Source organism: Canis lupus, chromosome 9 (assembly GCF_011100685.1).
Source record: "Canis lupus familiaris isolate Mischka breed German Shepherd chromosome 9, alternate assembly UU_Cfam_GSD_1.0, whole genome shotgun sequence".
Lineage (NCBI taxonomy): Eukaryota > Metazoa > Chordata > Mammalia > Carnivora > Canidae > Canis > Canis lupus.
Genome location: NC_049230.1, coordinates 11,913,646 through 11,932,242, shown reverse-complemented (window position 1 = coordinate 11,932,242; position 18,597 = coordinate 11,913,646). Strand labels below are relative to the sequence as shown.

General features: G+C 50.5%; 1 protein-coding gene across 3 annotated transcripts; it reads left to right on the top strand.

Moving 5' to 3' along the window:
- The first annotated feature begins 2,231 nt into the window (after window positions 1-2,231).
- AMZ2 (archaelysin family metallopeptidase 2) lies at window positions 2,232-11,425 on the top strand. Of its 3 annotated transcripts, none has more exons than XM_038546788.1 (9): window positions 2,232-2,282; window positions 2,851-2,944; window positions 3,259-3,348; window positions 3,886-4,168; window positions 4,498-4,671; window positions 4,852-4,980; window positions 8,266-8,429; window positions 9,582-9,758; window positions 11,222-11,425. In XM_038546788.1, the coding sequence occupies exons 4-9, from the start codon at window positions 3,886-3,888 to the stop codon at window positions 11,375-11,377; spliced, it is 1,083 nt and encodes a 360-aa protein (XP_038402716.1). In that variant the 5' UTR covers window positions 2,232-2,282; window positions 2,851-2,944; window positions 3,259-3,348; the 3' UTR covers window positions 11,378-11,425. The 3 variants fall into 3 exon arrangements, with proteins under 3 accessions (XP_038402716.1, XP_038402713.1, XP_038402715.1); XM_038546785.1 differs by lacking the exon at window positions 2,232-2,282 and adding an exon at window positions 2,292-2,375; XM_038546787.1 differs by lacking the exon at window positions 2,232-2,282 and adding an exon at window positions 2,527-2,691.
- The last annotated feature ends 7,172 nt before the right edge of the window (window positions 11,426-18,597 follow it).

The following is an 18,597-nucleotide window of genomic DNA, read 5'->3' as shown; positions in this document are numbered from 1 at the left end:
GGTACTAAATTTTTTAAACAAGAAGTATTACTTTGAGATTGTACAGAAATGTGGTATCTTTCTAAAGTTTGGGAGCAACCAGAAAGTTTTTTTTTAATCCAGAAAGTGAATTTAAGTAGTTCAAATGAAAAAACAAAACAAAACAAACCCTGTTGATGAATACATGAGTTGAATGAAAAGCCAATAGATAACTTTTATGTTCTGGATACCTTGAATGAAAGTCTTTAAGCATCTCACAGTTTAGAAAGGGAGACACTGAAGAAATGTCACGATCATCGTGATAAGGACGATGACAGTGGTATGCACAAGGCAATGAGCATTGCAGAGGATGGGGTTTTGTGTTGCAGGAGGTGGGGGGAGGGAGGCCTCTAGGAACGGGTGAACACTGAGCTCAACGAAGCCCCTCAGGATGTCAGAAGGCCAGTAGATCAAAAGGTAAAATGTTCCCATACTAGGGAAGGTCTGTACTAGTATCATCTCTGTTGTACAAACCAGGGAAGAGATGCATAAGGTTAAAAAATGGATGCTGGCCACATGCTAATGAACAGAGGTGGTTCCAGGATTCAAACCCAGACCATCGTCTTAGCTCCTGTGCTACCCTGACTCCTGGGATGTCTGGAGATTTGCATTCAGTCAAAAGGCACAAATACCAAGAAAGCCAAGAAGTATCTCAGATACAGTGAGAGTGGTTGATGTTCTCGGTTTAAAACTTTGGGACCAGGCGGGATATGAACGCGTGTTACTGAAGAATGGGTTTGGGTAAGGGCGGACATTGGCACCGAGGTCAAAGAATGATGTGGGACATTTTAAGGTCCAGGGGGTGTAAACAAGTGAGCGACCGAGGTGATCACTGGAGCTGAAAAGGTCAAATATTTATGAAGTTACAGTCCCCTAAGGAGAGATGACAAGGGATTAAGGGTGAAGATAACCTTCAGACGGGGCTGAAGTCATCCAGAAAAACGCATGTGTCCTTCCTGGAGCGCGGGAAGGACGATTAGGATGAGGAAAAACCAGCCGGGGATGCCCGGGTGGCTCAGTGGTTAGGCGCCTGCCTTCGGCCCAGGGCCTGATCCTGGGGACCCGGGGTCGAGTCCCACGTCGGGCTCCCTGCAAGGAGCCTGCTTCTCCCTCTGCCTGTGTCTCAGAAGAAATGAATAAATTCTTTAAAAAAGAAAGGAAAAAGAAACCCCAGCCTACGGTAAAATGGCCTGAACTTCAAAAGAATAGAAGTTGCCTGGTCGTGGTGAGCCGAAGGCTTGGAAATGAAGACCAGGGCTCAGGCGTGTGTTTGAGTGAAGGCTGGAGGGAGGAAAGCTGAGCGTCCCTTCAGGTGAGGTCCTGGGAAGAGCTGTGGGGAAAGGTGGAGGGGAGAGGACGCAGGCTGACCTGGACCTGGACCTGCACCTGGACCTGGGTTCCTGGGGGCGGGGCGGGGCGGGGCGGGGGCCTTTGTAGGTAGCTGCTGGGGCAGACGGAGAGCGGGGTGGGTGGGCTTCGGGGCGGCCCGGGGGGCGACCAGCCCGACACCTGCGCCGGCACGAAGGGGCTGTGGAGGGCGCGAGCAGCGGTCAGGGCCGGCTCCTTCCACGAGGCCCCGCGGTTACCCGGCCCGCGCAGGGCCACCCGGGGGCTCGCTCCTCTGCGGCACCGGCGCCTCGGCCTTATCAGCGCGAGCGAGGCAGCCGGGGACCTCCCCCCCCGGCGGGGACCGACCCTGCAGGGCGCCCCCCGCGCCCCCCCCCGCGCTCCCCCCCCCCCCCCCCCGAGCTTCACGGTTGCGGCCGCGCCCAGGCGGCGCCCAGGCCGCGGCAGGCGGGCGCGGAGGGGAAAGCCCGGCGAGGACGGCAGGCGGGGCGCGCGCCCAGGCCGTGCGTCACCCCGCGGCCGCCGCTGACTTATTTTGGACGCGGCCGCTCGCGTGAGTCACGCCCAGGGCGCCCCGCAGGCCCGCGGGCCCCGGCGCACACCTGCGCTCGCGGCAAACCCGACCGAGAGCCGCGGCCGCGAGACCCGGCCTCCCGCCGCGCGCCCCGCCCCTGCGGCTGCCCCGGGACCCGGCGCGGGAGCAGCGCGCCCCGCGGGGACCGACTCGGACGAACCGCGGACCCGCTCGCGGACACCCGGACGGCGCCCGCCGCCCTCGGCAGCGGGGCGCGAGGGGGCGCGAGGGGGCGCGGCGTGTGACGTGGGGGCGCGGCGTGCGGCGGGGGCGTGGCGTGCGGCGGGGGGCGTGGCGTGCGGCGAGGGGGCGTGGCAGGGCGCTGTGCGCGCGCGACGGAGCGGTGCGTGGCGCGATGGGGCGTGGCGTTGCGGGTTGCGGGGCGCGGTGCGGCGCAGGGGCGGCTGCGGGGGCCGGCGGCGTCCTGGCCTGCGGGGTGAGGGCCGTGCGGGTGGAGCCGCCCGCCGTGGGGGCTTGGTCGTGGGAGGACGGGGGCGGTCGCGGTCGGCGGGGGAGAGACGATGTGGGCGGGGCGGCGGCGGCGGAAGCAGGGGAGGACGGCGGGGGCGGGGGCGGGGGCGTCTCCGGGGAGTCAGGCCCTCCGAGGAGGCTTCCTCTGGGCGGAAAGACCAAGGAGCCTCCGCGGGGGATCCCCCCTCTTCACCCCGACCGGGGACCGGCTCGCGGTTGCACGGGCCCCGGCCCAAGGTGCGGTTGCTATAGCAACCAGCCGGGGTGACCGAGTGGTCCAGGTGAGCCCAGGATGTGCTGGTTTTAGCGCCGACAGCACTGCAGACCCCCCCAGCGCATTTACACGATCCTGTTGTGCCCCCCGCGGTTCCGCCCAGGGACCTGGGGGGCCGGCAGAAGGCCGACCTTTCCCAGGAACACTGCCTTTCTAATGACTGTAGGGTGAAGGCGCCCGGCACAGCCCCTTCCCGGCCAGGCCCAGGCATGCCCGTCCCTGCAAGGCAGACACCTCGATGGGACCCTACCTCCCTGCAGGTAGGTATAGCACGCGGGAGGGCACGTTTAGCTGGGGATTTTGTCCTGTGGGAGAAGGACGATCCTATGCACATGTCAGAGCTTTGACCATAGTGACCTCCGACTGGGAATTCCGTGCATGTTCCGGCACCCCTAAGGTTCTGATGTCCAGCCAGAACACATGTTAGCTTAACGTTTCCCAGCAATTCTCAAACATTAAACAGGAGAGGTGGGGGGGGGGGGGGAAATCTAGATGAGTAGGAAATAGGATAGGCTCCAGACAGTGAAGTCCAAATTTTATTTTATTATTTTTGTTCCTTTTCTAAATCAAAAAGCCTCGCGGTGGAACAGCTGTTTGACGCATTCAGAAGAAAGGATGACAGCCCTACAGAGGAACACGATGTGAATGGAAGAGACCTGTCATTGTGAGTCTGGCTTTTGATTAGTCACCTGATGTCTTCCCCTCCGGGTGACAGGGCTTTGAGGCAATGCACTTCAGTGGCTGAGGTCTGTTACCAGCCTGCAGTTAAATTACAGAAATGGCAGGACTTACATCAGTTCTCTTTTTGTGTTGTCTGGAACATCTTTGAGTCACCTTGGAAAAGATGAGTATTTTTCATGTGGCCCTAATGACTCCATTCGTAATACTGTTACCCTAAGGACAGAAAGAAATAGGAAATCAGGCCATCCTCTTTCAGTTTTTATAATGGGAGCAGGTTCCATAAGGGGAGGAGGAATGAATTTCATGATTTTTCTTTTCACTTTTTCAGATACCCTTCCCAAGAAATTGATTGGAAATGGCAAAGGAACACAGTTGTTTGGTGTTAAAAAAAAAAAAAAAGAGGCAATCAGTTTTTTCATTTTAGGGAGAAATGAGAGATGTATGTATGTGGAGGATAGGTAGATTAAAGTGACCGGAATGGATTTACATGGTGTATTTGATTACTTGTGTTTCCTGGTAGATGCAAACAGTACGGCACTCTGAACAGACTCTAAAAACAGCTCTCATCTCAAAGAACCCAACACTTGTGTCACAGTATGAGAAGTTAGATGCTGGCGAACGGCGTTTGCTGAACAAAGCCTTCAAGGCAGACAATGATCTCTTTGGACCCATTACCTTGCATTCGGAATCAGATTGGATCATCTCCCATCCTGAGGCTCCCCAAGACTTCGAACAGTTTTTCAGTGATCCTTATAGAAAGGCACCATCTCCGGAGAAACGCAGTATTTATATACAGTGCATTGGTATACACTGTTAACATGACGGATTTGGGTTGGTTAAGGCAACAGGGCTGTTGCCAGGGATAGCCTGGGCTGCTGATCTCATGCAAGTGGTAGTTTTTATGATCATTTTTTTGACATTCGTTACCATGGTGGAAGTTATATACCTAAATAGCCCTAAAACAGGACATTTTGTGTCTTTGTAATTATATTCAGATCAACGAGTGATAAAGGTTTATTGAAAATTTAGCGGTAGTTTGCTTCTCATTTCAGATTTCTAATTATAGACTGAGATGAAGACTGAATGTTTAATCACCTTAAAGTCTGTCTTTACATTTTTTTCCATCTTACAGGATCTCTAGGAAACACCAGGATTATCAGTGACGAATATATTAAATGGCTCAAGGGCTACTGTGAAGCATTTTTCTACAGCTTGACAGTAAAACTCCTAGAACCGGTTCCTGTCTCTGTAACGAGGTGTTCCTTTAGAGTCAATGATAACACACAAAACCTACAAATTCACGCAGGTGAATTAAACAGCTTTACAATTTGAATTGAGTAAAGGAGATATTAGATAGATACATGTATGTAATACATGTATTACATTGATATGTATGTGTATATATATATATACACACATATATATATATCTCCATACATGTATCGATATATATATATATCTCATGTATACATTTTTTTTCAAATAGGAGACATCCTGAGGTTCCTAAAAAAGAAGAAACCTGGAGATGCCTTCTGTATTGTGGGAATAACCATGATTGATCTTTACCCAAGAGACTCCTGGAATTTTGTCTTTGGACAGGCCTCTTTGACAGATGGTATTCCTTTTTGACATTGTTGGTAGAAATTTCCTCAACCTGAGAATATTTGAAAATGTTGATAAAGGGAAGAAATTCCAACCAATTATAATTTTGATACTTAAGACTATAATAATTCTGGTGCATCATGCTGTGCTCAGGAAGTGTGCTGTGGATGGATTCTGATATTCTGGCTTCATCCCTATGATCTTGAGGCTAATGATACCTATTTCAGAGAGTCCTTTTGAGATAGTTTACCTAACAGTAAACTGGTACATAAAAAGTGTGTGTTTATGGGTGGCATATATATAGGCATTCAGCACAACAGATGGTAAATATCAGTAATTCACTAGCAAGGTGAATTAAAGATATTAAGGATGCTTGAAATATCATTAACATAGGGGCACCCTGGGTGACTCAGTTGGTTAAGTGTGTGACTCTTGGTTTCAGCTCAGGTCATGATCTTAGGGGCATGAGATCAAGTCCCATCGCACTCGGAGAGAATCTGCTGGAGATTCTTTCCCTCCCCTGGTCCCTCTGCCCCTCCCCCGACCTGTGCACTGTCTGTCTCTCTCTCCCTCCCCTCCGAATAAATAATTTTAAAAATCCCCTATCATCAACGTAAGTGAAAATCTTGCTAATTGATTTTCAGTTCTTTTTGTAGTTCTCTAGTATAGATAAACCATAGACTGATTGCACAAGTGTGCAAGCTTCTTATTCTGTGTCTTGTGACATTTTGTTATTTTACTTGAAAAAAATATCAACTTCAGTTTTCGACTTAGATACAGTAAACTTGGCTCATAAGAATTCTATATGGTGATACTAAGGGTGGGAAAGGACCTGGAAGCAAATACTATTTTAGCCTAATTGTTTTTCTTTTTTTCTTTCTTTCCACTTCTTTTCTTCCCATCCTTCCATGTTTGCTATAATTTCTCTACCCTCATTCCTTAGGATCTGACAGGTTTGAAAGGGAAAGTCCAATGCAGTAAGGGGAGTGTCATCCATTAGCATTCTGGGGGGAGTAGGTACCCAGGACGGTATTTTCGGAGTACCAGTTCATGGACTGTCCAGGTGCTACATCGGCCTCAGGGTTGTTGGAGGTGGGCACCTTCTTTTTTTTTTTTTTTTTTATTAAATTTTTATTTATTTATGATAGTTACAGAGAGAGAGAGAGAGAGGGAGGCAGAGACACAGGCAGAGGGAGAAGCAGGCTCCATGCACCGGGAGCCCGATGTGGGATTCGATCCCGGGTCTCCGGGATCACGCCCTGGGCCAAAGGCAGGCGCCAAACCGCTGCGCCACCCAGGGATCCCGGGCACCTTCTTTAACAGATGTTTCTTTCTATTAGATATCTCCCTTTGTGACACATTCACTAGAGGTGGGAGCCCAGGGCACCACAGAGCCTCTTCTTCCCCCTACTCTTTCATTGGTGACTTCCTTTACGTTCCTAGAGTGTCCCCCCACCCCCACCCTCCATCCCACCATCAACACACTCTTGGATACTCTGGCCACTGCTGTCTTTCTGATTTTTGTAAGAGCCATCTTTCTTTCAGAAATAAAATTTTTATTTATTTATTTTTAAAGATTTTATTTATTCATGAGAGAGAGAGAGAGAGGCAGAGACACAGGCAGAGGGAGAAGCAGGTGCCATGCAGAGAGCCCAACGTGGGACTCGATCCTGGGGCTCAACTGCTGAGCCACCCAGGCATCCCCAGAAATAAAATTTTTAAAATAAGGATTGTATTAGAGAGAGAGAGAGAGAGAGAGCGCGCGCGCGCGCGCACCCACTGGGGGGAGGGGCAGAGGCAGAGGGAGAAGCAGATTCCTCGCTGAGCAGGGAACCTGACATGGGGTTCGATCCCAGGACCCTGGGATCATGGCTTGAGCCCAAGGCAGATGCCTAACTGAGCCACCCAGGTGCCCCTATCAGAAGTAAACTTTTATGAGCTAAATTTTTATCTCTCCTTTCATAATTAATCTGACAGTGATGAAACATTAAAGATATATTAAAACAATTTCTCTAGACATTGCTAGCTAATTTATCTTATTCCTGGTTGAGGAGGTCAGGAGACATTCCCCTAAAATGTTTCTACTGTAAACACCTCCACCCTTTTAAAAAGTAAGTTTCTTAAATATTGCATGGCCTAAGAGAAGGTGTAGGCTAGCAGCACTGAAGTGCCATGTAATGAGACAGTATCTTACTACACGTGACTGTACTCTCCAAGGGTACAAAAGTGAAGATTTTAAAATAGAGAAACAGTTAATTACTAAAGAAAATAAGTTTCCATTCATAGGATTATTAGAAGGAAAAAATGTTCTTGCTAAAGGTATTGGAGGGATGTATGCCCACATTTGTTTGGCCAGAGCACAGACGAGGTCAGCTGTGACATGAGCAGATTTTGTTTTTTCTTAACTTTCAGAGTGCTGTCTCTCACCCTAAATACCAGGCAACACTTCCAAGGGTGGGGTGAGGAGTGTTCTCTGTGGGTCAAGGTAGATCCAACAGACTTACTATGAATTCATTTCTTTAACCCCCCCCCGCAAAAAAAAAATGCCGTATTACTTTCAAATAACAACTGAAAGAGACATAAATAACAGTGATAATGTAAGCAAGTCACATTCTAAAGCCATGCCCTTTAGAATGCGTTGTGCAGCAAACCCTGTGCTCCGTGTACGCAGGGATGGTTGAAACAAGCGTCAGTATAACAGGAAGTCAGTTAAAAGGGTGTTTATTCTGGTCATCCGAGGGCAGCCACACAGGCAGCCACACAGCAGAGTCGTGCTCCGAGTGAGGAGTGGGGGAGGGAAGAGGTTGTCTGAAGGCATGGTCTCCCAGCATCAGGGCAGTGGCACGCCGGTTTCCCTCAGCATGGCACCAGGAAGGTGCAGGAACCCTCAGCATAGGACCTGGAGATCTGTTTATTGTGTTCTGAAAGAGTAAAGTCATGGGTGCGTGGTGTGTGTGTCACCACTTCTTGCTTCTCTTAGAGTACTTGATTTGGACTTGGCTTTGAGAAAAAGAGGGGGTAAAAACAATTCTGGAACTTTGAGTTTCTCAATAATTTGATCTCAAGACCATGGGTTTTACAGGGCAGAGGAGGTTGGATGGCAGAAGAAGATGTAGAGAGGGAAATCTGAGGGCAAAAGCCCTCCTCTGTCGTGGCAAACCTGAAGCGTATTGGACCGTGTGAACGCACTAGCACGGATTTGCACCCAATGACTGGACGCCCAAGCGGGCGCTCTTTCTTGGTCTTTCATTCAGAAATCTTACTCCCCTTCTGTTGTTGCTTGCTCCTCCTTTTATAGGTGTGGGGATATTCAGCTTTGCCAGGTACGGCAGTGATTTTTATAGCTCACGCTTTGAAGGCAAAGTGAACAAGCTGCGGAGAGTATCTTCAAGCGACTATTCCGTTTTTGAGAACTATTATACTCCTGAAGTGACCAGTGTTTTGCTGCTTCGTTCCTGTAAGGTGAGTCATTTAAAAAAAAAAGAAAAGAAAAGAAAACCCACCAGAGTATTTTTTAAAGAGCTCTTAATTCCTGCATTGTGTTATCAGCAGTCGTTAAGGTAATATTATACGTGAGGTTGTATCATCTATAGGCGTTTGGTGCCTATTGTTTGACTGAAGTTATCAATAAAAATTTAAATGGATGCCTTAATATTGGAATTGACAGTATCTGTGCTGGCTTTCTGTCTGGCTAGTTACATGCAGCCTTGGCTGTACCCACATCCTCGCCACTAGTCTAATTCCAGAAGTCTGGTATGGGTAAGGTAACTGACTCTTCGGAGCTGTGGTGGTCATCTAATAAAGCTCCCCTTGGAGGGGCTCTGCTCTCAGGCAGAGGTCTTGAGAATGGCTTCCTCTTGGGCTCCAGGCTACCTTCTACTGTGGTTAGTTCTAGTCAATCTCCCCAGCCCTTGCTATTTGGAAAGCCCATCTCCTAATGCTCCCCTGCCTGCCTCAGTAGCCAGAGACACAGGCTTTTTCCGCAGCTAGGAAGTTCTGTTTTCATAAGTACCCTTGCTTGGGGTTTGAGAGCTACGGTGTGTTCAGAGCTCATACCCCGCATCAGTATCACCTGGTGTGTTCATTAACATGCTAATAGCCCCCTCCCTTCTAGACCTACTGACTCAGCATCTCTAGGGGAAAGTCCCAGAATCTGAATTGTCCCACTGGCCTGGAGCAACAGGTGTCAACCAGGGGTGATTTTTGCCACCCAGGGACTTCTGGCAATATCTAGAGATATTTCTGGTTGTTGCAGTTGGGGCCGGGGTGTTGCTGGTCTCTAGTGGGTAGAGCCTGGGGATGATGCTGAGCATCTACATTGCACAGGACAGTTGTCCACTCCTCCCCACCCCCCACCGGCCCATGCACAAAGAATGATCACACCCCACATGTCAGGTGTATCAAGGCTGAGAAACCCTGCTCCAGGAGAAGTAATCAAGTATAGGAAGGAAAGCAGTAAGACATTTAGGCATTGAAATGAAGGATTAAGTCTTTGGGCAGGTTGAAGTTTTGGTGATGAATGTAAGTTTGTTTCTTGAAAAGCAAGAAAAAGGAGGAATGTCTAACCCTTTGATGATGGTGGCGCTATAAAGCCTTGATGTGAATGTCTTGCAGACTTTAACCCATGAGATTGGACACATATTTGGACTTCGACACTGCCAATGGCTTGCATGCCTCATGCAAGGCTCCAACCACCTAGAAGAAGCTGACCGGCGCCCCCTCAACCTTTGCCCTATCTGTTTACGCAAGTTGCAGTGTGCTATTGGCTTCAACATAATAGAAAGATACCAAGTAAACGAGGGGAAGAAAAAGAGGGGGAAGTGGTTATATAAGTAGCAAACTACCATTTTCTATCAGGCCCTTCTCTGGAGCTATAATTTATCGGAGGAAATTAGTGCAAAGATAAGCAGGAAGCTGTGGTTAAAAAAAAAAAAAAAACACGCAAAGAAATCTCTTAAACTGCCCGGCCTCTGAGTGCCTTACACTTGTAGTTCAATGAGAAACAGTGGAAGACGTTTCTGTGTTCCCCCTTCGCTGGGGGAGAGAGAACATGACTTGGGAGAACAGGGTAATATTTTTTTTATTTTTATTTATTTATTCATGAGAGAGAGAGAGGCAGAGGCAGAGACAGGCAGAGGGAGAAGCAGTCTCCATGCAGGGAGCCCGACGTGGGACTCGATCCTGGGTCTCCAGGATCACGCCCTGGGCCGAAGGTGGTGCTAAACCGCTGAGCCATCCGGGCTGCCCTTTTTTTTTTTTAAAAAAAAAAAAAAAAAAAGATTTTATTTATTCATGAGAGAGAGAAGAGAGAGAGGCAGAGACACAGGCAGAGAGAGAAGCAGGCTCCATGCAGGGAGCCCGATGTGGGACTTGATCCCAGGACTCCAGGACCACACCCTGGGCCAAAGGCAGATGCTTAACTGCTGAGCCATTCAGGGATCCAGGCTAATGTTACTTGGTGTGGCAGTTCTTTTTTTTTTAAACCATAAGTACATGTGGCGATGCTTTATTTTTCCAAATGTGGGACAGAGGTATGCTCTTCACTCAGAGGAAGGAATGGGCTACTTCGAGGAGGAAGAGGGAAAGTACCTAATCTCAGTATGTGTGTGCTTGTCTGAGTGTCCGCACACCCACAAACAGGTCCGTATCCATCACGACCCTGCTCAAGGGTGTGACTACTCCTGCGGGGATCTTCACATGTACGTGTCTGTCTCCACCTGTGTGCACACTTACTTAGGGACCCACTTTCACATCAGATCCGAAGCACTTGCCCAGTGCCCTGTGGAACATTCGGCATGTTGAGAAAAGCATAGTCCTCCCATCCAGAAAAACCTGGGAGGATTGGCGTGTTTCTCTTTAATCTCTTCTGTGCACACTTCTGACCGTCACTTGTAATCATAGTTTGTGTAGTCTTTTTTTTTTTTTTAATATTTATTTAGTCATGAGAGACACAGAGAGGCTGAGACACAGGCAGAGGGAGAAGCAGGCTCCCTGCAGGGAGTCCCACGTGGGACTCGATCCTGGGTCTCCAGGATCAGGCCCTAGGCTGAAGGTGGCGCTAAACTGCTGAGCCACCCAGGCTGCCCCGTAGTCTTATTCCATATTCACAAACGTCCTTATCAAACGGAACATCTTACTGGGGTAATAGAAGTCACAGAGTTAGATAACGTGATTTAGAAGCCAACATTTTTCTCCGGCCTAAGACTATTTTGCTCTGATTTGTTAACATGCGAATCTGCTTTCTGTTTTTCAAGGCGCTGGTGAGGTGGATTGATGATGAGTCGGCTGACACCCCCGGAGTCAGCACGGAACACAGTTGTGAGGATAATGTGAATTTACCAAAACCTGTGGAAGCCTTTAAGGAATGGAAAGAGTGGATAATAAAATGCCTTGCTGTTGTCCAAAAATAAGGACCTTCACATAGTTATTGAAATAAACACTTGCACATTATGCTTTCATTTGGATGGAGTACTTCATTAGAACAAACTGTTCACTGACTCTGCCCTGTGTCAAGTAACAGAATGGAACTTTCTTCTTCTTTTTTAAAAGATTATTTATTTATTCATGAGAGACACACAGGGGGAGAGGCAGGTTTCCTGCAGGGGGCCCAATGTGGGACTTGATCCCAGGACCCCAGGATCACGACCTGAGCTGAAGGCAGATGCTCAACCGCTGAGCCACCCAGGTGCCCTAGAACCTTCTTTAAAGCACCCGAACTGGGATGCCTGGGTGGCTCAGCAGTTGAGTGTCTGCTTTCAGCTCTGGGCATGATCCTGGGGCTGGGGATCAAGTCCTGCATCAGGCTCCCTGCGAGGAGCCTGCTTCTCCCCCTGCCTGTGTCTCTGTCTCTCATGAATAAATAAATAAAATCTTAAAAAAAAAAAAAAAGCACCTGAACATTGAAATGCAGCTTATTTTGAGTGCTGAAAACTATAAACACTCTCTCGCCTGTCCTAGTAGCCTGGTCTGTTGTAGTGAGCACACCATGTCCATTCTTCAAATATGTTTACGTCTCATAAGAGACCTAGTACTAGCGGATAAGTAACCATTATAAAGATCGCTTTATATGACGCACGAAAGGGTTTCCAAGAAACATAATTTCCAAGGGGTGATTTTTGGTTCATTTCTTAGAAGAGGTACTCACTCCCCCTCTAGACCCAGGCAAGTCACTTTCTCCACTTAACATCCCTCATCCATGGACTGTCCTTCCCACATGGGCCGTCTTGTCTCCTTCCATTCACTGGTTGTCCTCTTGAGCCTGAAAGAAGCAATAGCTCACTTGGGGTTTTAGCAGCTTACAAAATGTGACCTCCTCTCAAGAATATGGACATGTGAAAAGAACAGTAGGACTTTCTACAAAAGACAGTATTTGTGAAGGGTCTTGCACACAAGTCGTTAAAACTGGCCTTATGTTTGTGAACATTGCACTTTTCCTGCTGGCTGAGAGCAGGTGTTAGGTTTATTCCTACAGTAGGATCGTCCTCACTTTGCATTGGGAACTGTTTACTTGAGTACAGGGGAGAATGTGATGTGACACACCTGTCGCTGTGTCAGGAATGCCCATGATGGCCTGTCAGGCTGTGCACATCAGCCGGACTCCCTCCGGAGGGAACAGGTTGAAAGCCGCAGACTTCACAAATCACCTCTGTGAGATCAGTACCACTCAGAAATCTAGAAACTTGATTGGACCATTTGAATGAATGCCAGGGAGCAGATTGCATTTCCCACGTTCTCATCTTCACCTGGAGGATAAAACTTATGGGTAATTTTAAATTTTGAACTTTGGAACCTAAATTCTTTCCCTGTTCCTTTATTCATGCAGTGCGATTGAAAGCACCTATTATAACTGAACCCGCGGTTGCTCTTACTATGTTCACTTTCTTACTTGGTTAGACCCCTGAAGGTCATTTAGAAAAATGGTGATTTGTGTTCAAGCTAATTGGAGGGTGAACATTTGGTCCTTCTAAAATGAAAAGCGAACCCAAGGGAGTGTGGGCTTGTATGCATTCTGTTAGGAGTTTTGTTTCCTCCTTGAAAAAAAGGTGCTACTATTGTCCACTGTGTTCAGTTTTCTTCTGTTTTCCCACAAGGTAAGCACAGGTTTAGTCCTATAGGTCACCGTGAGTTACACACCTACAAATTCAGATTTGGCTAGCTGTGTAAATCAGGGGTTGTGCTTGCTTGGGCAAGACGTAAAGTCCATTTGAACCTACTCTACACCCAAACCAGGAAAAACGTCTCTCATTTAAAGCATCAAATCGGCCCTGTTAAAAGTCGGACGAAAGTTTTATGTAATAGGCACTTACTCAGCAGTCATCAGTTGCGTATAGTACCGCCCTGTATTCTAGGGTTCAATTCAAAGAATGCAATCTGTTTCCTGCAACTAACTTGTAGGTACTACAGGTAAATCTTGTTCTGAGAAACGGGTTTTCACTCAGGGGCAAACGGAAACCCACGCAGGGTTTGCTCTGCAAATGCTGCACCAACAAGGTATTTACGACGGAGGAGAACTGGTAGGTCTCCGCGCGGTCTGAACACCTTCTAGAAATAAGTGGATTTGAAATGCTGTTCGCCTTGGCGCCTGCGGAATTAGTAGTCTCCTTCCCGGTCAGGGCAAGGATCCGGGGTCAACGATTAGTCCGCAAGCCGCGTAACGTGGGCTGGTCCGGCTCGCCCTCCGGATGCCCCCTCCCCGCCAGCGCGTGCCCGGCCCGCGCCCCGCCCCCGCCCCCGCCCCGCCCCCGCCGCTCGCCCGCGCCGCGCGTCCCCGGCCCGCGTCCCCGGCCCGCGCCCCCGGCCCGCCGCGCAGCCTCCCCGGCCAGGGGCGCAGGAGCCGCGAGGAGCCCGGCGGCGCGGCGCGGCGGAGCCGTGAGTGCGAGCGACCGGGCGGGGGGCGCGTGTGCGCGGCGCGGGCCCGCCGCGGAGCCCATTCCGCGGCCCCGGGGCCCCAGTAGAGCCGCTGGGAGCTAGAGCCGCCGGGAGCCAGAGCCGCCCCGAGCTAGAGGGGCCCCGAGCTAGAGCGGCCCTGAGCTAGAGCCCCCGGGAGCCAGAGCCGCCCCGAGCTAGAGCGGCCCTGAGCTAGAGCCGCCCCGAGCTAGAGCGGCCCCGACCAAGAGCCGCCCCAAGCTAGAGCCGCCCCGAGCTAGAGCGGCCCTGAGCTAGAGCCGCCGGGAGCCAGAGCCGCCCCGAGCTAAAGCGGCCCCGACCTAGAGCCGCCCCGCGCTAGAGCCGCCCCGAGCTAGAGCGGCCCCGAGCTAGAGCTGCTTCGAGCTAGAGCGGCCCCGAGCTAGAGCCGCCCCGCGCTAAAGCCGCCGGGAGCTAGAGCCGCCCTGACCAAAAGCCGCCCCGAGCTAGAGCCGCCGGGAGCTAGAGCGGCCCCGACCAAGAGCCGCCCCGAGCTAGAGCCGCCCCGAGCTAGAGCGGCCCTGAGCTAGACCCGCCAGGAGCTAGAGTCGCCCCGAGTTAGAGCCGCCCCAAGCTAGAGCCACCCCAAGCTAGAGCCACCCCAGCTAGAGCCGCTCCGAGCTAGAGCCGCCCCGAGCTAGAGACGCCCCGAGCTAGAGCCGCCGGGAGCCAGAGCCGCCCCGAGCTAGAGAGGCCCCGACCAAGAGCCGCCTCGAGCTAGAGCGCCCCGAGCTAGAGCCGCCAGGAGCTAGAGTTGTCCCGAGTTAGAGCCGCCCCAAGCTAGAGCCACCCCAGCTAGAGCCGCTCCGAGCTAGAGCCGCCCCGAGCTAGAGCGGCCCCGAGCTAGAGCTGCCGGGAGCCAGAGCCGCCCCGAGCTAGAGCCGCCCCGAGCTAGAGCGGCCAGGAGCTAGAGGGGCCCCGACCAAGAGCCGCCCCGAGCTAGAGCCGCCAGGAGCTAGAGCGGCCCCGAGCTAGAGCGGCCCCGAGCTAGAGCCGCCCTGACCAAAAGCCGCCCGGAGCTAGAGCTGCCCTGAGCTAGAGCAGCCCCGAGCTAGAGCCGCCCCGAGCTAGAGCGTCCCCGAGCTAGAGCCGTCCTGAGCTTGAGCCGCCCGGAGCTAGAGCCGCCCGGAGCTAGAGCCGCCCCGAGCTAGAGCCGCCCCGAGCTAGAGCCCCTCGGTGCACGACAGAGAGCGCGCGGGCCGAGGTGGGAGCCTCGGGGTGCAGGCGCCACGTGGGGGCACGCGAGGGCAGGCGTAGCCGCACGTTTTCCGGAGCCTTTCCGTTTCAGCCCGTAGTGCACCTGCGCTTGGAGACCGCCGTGCCCCCGACGCAGGGCGGGCGACCCCCCGAAGTACGCGGAGGCCCGAGGCCGCGCCGCGGGGTCTCGCCGGGGGCTCGCCGGCTGCTCGCTCGCTGCGCACCTGCTGCTGCTCCGCGCGGGAGGACGTACCCGTGAGGCCGCATCACGGGCGTGACCGGGCCGCGCCCTCCGTAGGGAAAGGTTTTGCGGGGCGTCGGCAGTCCCGAGGGTGCTGCTCGCCCGCCGCGAGGACGTGGCCGCTCGCTCCGAGCTCCAGGGCCTCCGTACGGCCTGGCCCTTGGATCTCGCGGTTACGTCCTGCGGCCCTGGACGGCTTTTTACCGTCTCCCGTTGCCAAGGGCCTGGGCTGTCCCCTAACGGCGTCTTCATCCTTGGAATGCAGAATTTTGTAAAGTGCTGATAATGAGGATGTCGCTCAGGTCATTTCACACGTGAAGACACAGGCCCGCAGTAGCCAGGGGAGCTTGTGCGCCGCAGTGGCAAAGAGAGACCCGCCCCCCCCCCCACACACCCCTCCCCAATGACGAATTCGGCTTCGCTGCCCTGTGCTGCATGATCCTCACGAGACGTAAAATACCACAGGCCAGAGACCTGATCTTTTTCCCCCAGATTGTTTATAGAAGAGGTTATAAGATTAAACTTTCTTTCAGCCTCTTTTCTGCTCAAGTGGGGCCATCTGGCGTGGCTCAAAGTCAGAGAAATCAGTCCATGCACTCTGCCTTAGCACCAGAAAAGAGATTTAAGATCCAGAAAAGCACTTGCTACCCATGGAGGCATAAAAAAAAAAAAAAGCATCATTATAAAAACATCTACTGGAAAATAGGTTAAGTTAAAACAAAATCTGCTCCCGCAATATGTTTAAACTGAGCCCTCCATCTGCATCCCTACCCTCGGGGTAATTTCTTCCCACTGTTTGTTGAGTCTGGATGGATCTATGTTTTCCTGCTGACAGCCGATTGGCTCGTCCAGCCCTCCTGCCGGGCACTAGGAGACCCATTCTCAGCTGTGGGGCCAGTAGGTGGGATCGCAGTGCTTTCAGTGTCTGAGGGCCACCCAGCTGCTTTGTAGCAGCACCAGACTGTCTTGAGCTGTAATTGTAAATAGATACCATTTGTTTTTCCTCTTGAAAAAGCCAGCCATTCATTCAACAATATTTTGGGAGCATCCCCTACTATGTGCACTACTATCTGCACTATGTGCACAGGCCCTGCTCAGAGCCTCAGGAACGTAGCCATGAACCAAAATGACTACCTTAATGGGCTAGTGCAAGAGACCTAATTAATGTGGGAAAACAAATTACTCCTATAACTTTTTTTTCAGAGTCAAGTGTAGACACGAGGACTGTTTTGGATAGGAGAGGCACGGAAGCCTCCTTTGGAATCTTTGGAGGAGACTAGAATAAAGGGTCACATCATGTACACGTCAAAGGGAAGGGTGGACCAGGGAAAGGGAAATAGAAATGCTAAGGCTGAAGGCTTTTTCAGGGCCCAGTGAGGAGGCCAGAGCAGCCGGGGTGGGGGTGGGGGGGGAAGCAAAGAAGTAAGAGCTGGCAGTTTAGGAAGAACCCATTGTTAGGGACTTTAGGTTTTATTATTTATTCAAAATTTTTTTTTTATTTGACAGAGAGAAGGAGAGAGAGCACAAGCAGTGGGGAGAGGGAAAAGCAGACTCCCTGCTGAGGAGGGCGCCCCATGCAGGGCTCAATCCTGGGACCCTGAGATCATGACCTGAGCCCAAGGCAGACACCCAACAGACTGAGCCACCCAGGGGCCCCAGGGATTTTAGGTTTTAAATGTGATGGTGACTGATTTGTGCCCTAAAAGGATTATTGTAAGGCTTCTATATGAAAAATTAAAGCAGGGAAATTAAAGCAACGGTGGAATTGGGCAAACCAACTAGGAGATTATTGCAATAATCCAGCTAAGATGATATGGGCTTGGATCAGAGGTACCCGTAGAATTGGCAAAGGCAGGTTCTGGATATATTTAGAAAATAAAGCCAATAGGATTTATGGAGGAGCAGGTTTGGGGAGGAGGGTCAAGAGTTCTGCTGAGGACATGCGATATTGGAAATGCCTGGTTGGCACCAGGTGCTGTCACACGGGCGTAAGTCTGGAGCTCAGCTGCAAAGTCAGGTCTTACAACAGGAGTTGTCAGTGTAGAGAAGGTACTTAGAGTTTTGGCTGAATTCTAGGGGAGTAGGTTGCTAGGAGAGTTGGCGTGCTTCTCTTTTCTTGGGTTGCTGGAAAGGTATATAAATAATACAAATACATGGCCACCCATGTGTGTTTTCTCTCCATAATATTTGCTGAGCTGTGTTTTAAGAGCCGTTATAGATAAAATGTCCTGGAATAGCACTTTTGCTGTCCGGTTTTCCCTCTAGAAAATCCGTAGTCACTGAAGTAATGTTGATTTGGATGTGAGAGTTTTTCTTCCCTGAAAAGCGAAGTAAGTAGCAGGTTCTTGAACTTGTCCTTTTTCTTCTGCTGCCGCCCTCAGGGAGTCCTTACAGGCCTGGAACACCAGGGGGCGCTAGTCTCCTTGTTTATCCAGCGGCTGGCCCACCTGTTGGCGATTGCCGCCCTCCTTTGCTTAACATCTGTATCAAAGAAAAATCTGAAAACAAGTACAGTTTCTCTTTTTTTCAGTGCTACGCGTACCTATAGGATTGACCTTTTAGCACAAAACACGCCCGAATTGTCTTTAAATTGGTCGTTTCCAGTAAAGCTCATAACCATATATAATTTTAAAGGCAACAGTATCTGAACTGCCAGCGAGCCTGATACTTGGGAGCTTTTTAAAATAAGCATTGGTGTTTCTTTCTTTCTTCCCTTTTTAAAAAAATATTTTATTTATTTATTCATGAGAGAGAGAGAGAGGCGGAGACATAGGCAGAGGGAGAAGCTGGCTCCCCATAGGGAGCCCGATGTGGGACTCAATCCCAGGACCCCAGGATCACACTCTGAGCTGAAGGCAGACGCTCAACCACTGAGAATATTTTTGAGAAAGAGTACGAAAATCTAAATGCAATAAATACCTCTAGTTGACTTGAATGGGTAAGTGGGCCATGGGAACCCTGACATAAGATCTATTTTCTATTTTATCACCAGGTATTAAGCTGCAGGAAAGGCAAAGCCATGTACAAAAGCTACATTATGCATTATGGGAGGACAAAACCAGTAACTTTGTTAAAAGGCTTGGAAACATTATATCCATCAAGGGTGCATTTGTCTTAAAAAGAGCACATGATCATAACTCAGTTTTGCCACTGGAATAATTTTACTTTTGGGGAGGGAAGTAGTGTTCATTTAGATGAAACATTATTAAGTCAGCAAGGTTAAACCAGAATCTCTTTAATCCCAGGAAATGAAAACTTGTAATTAACGTGCCATCAGCTGTTTGATCT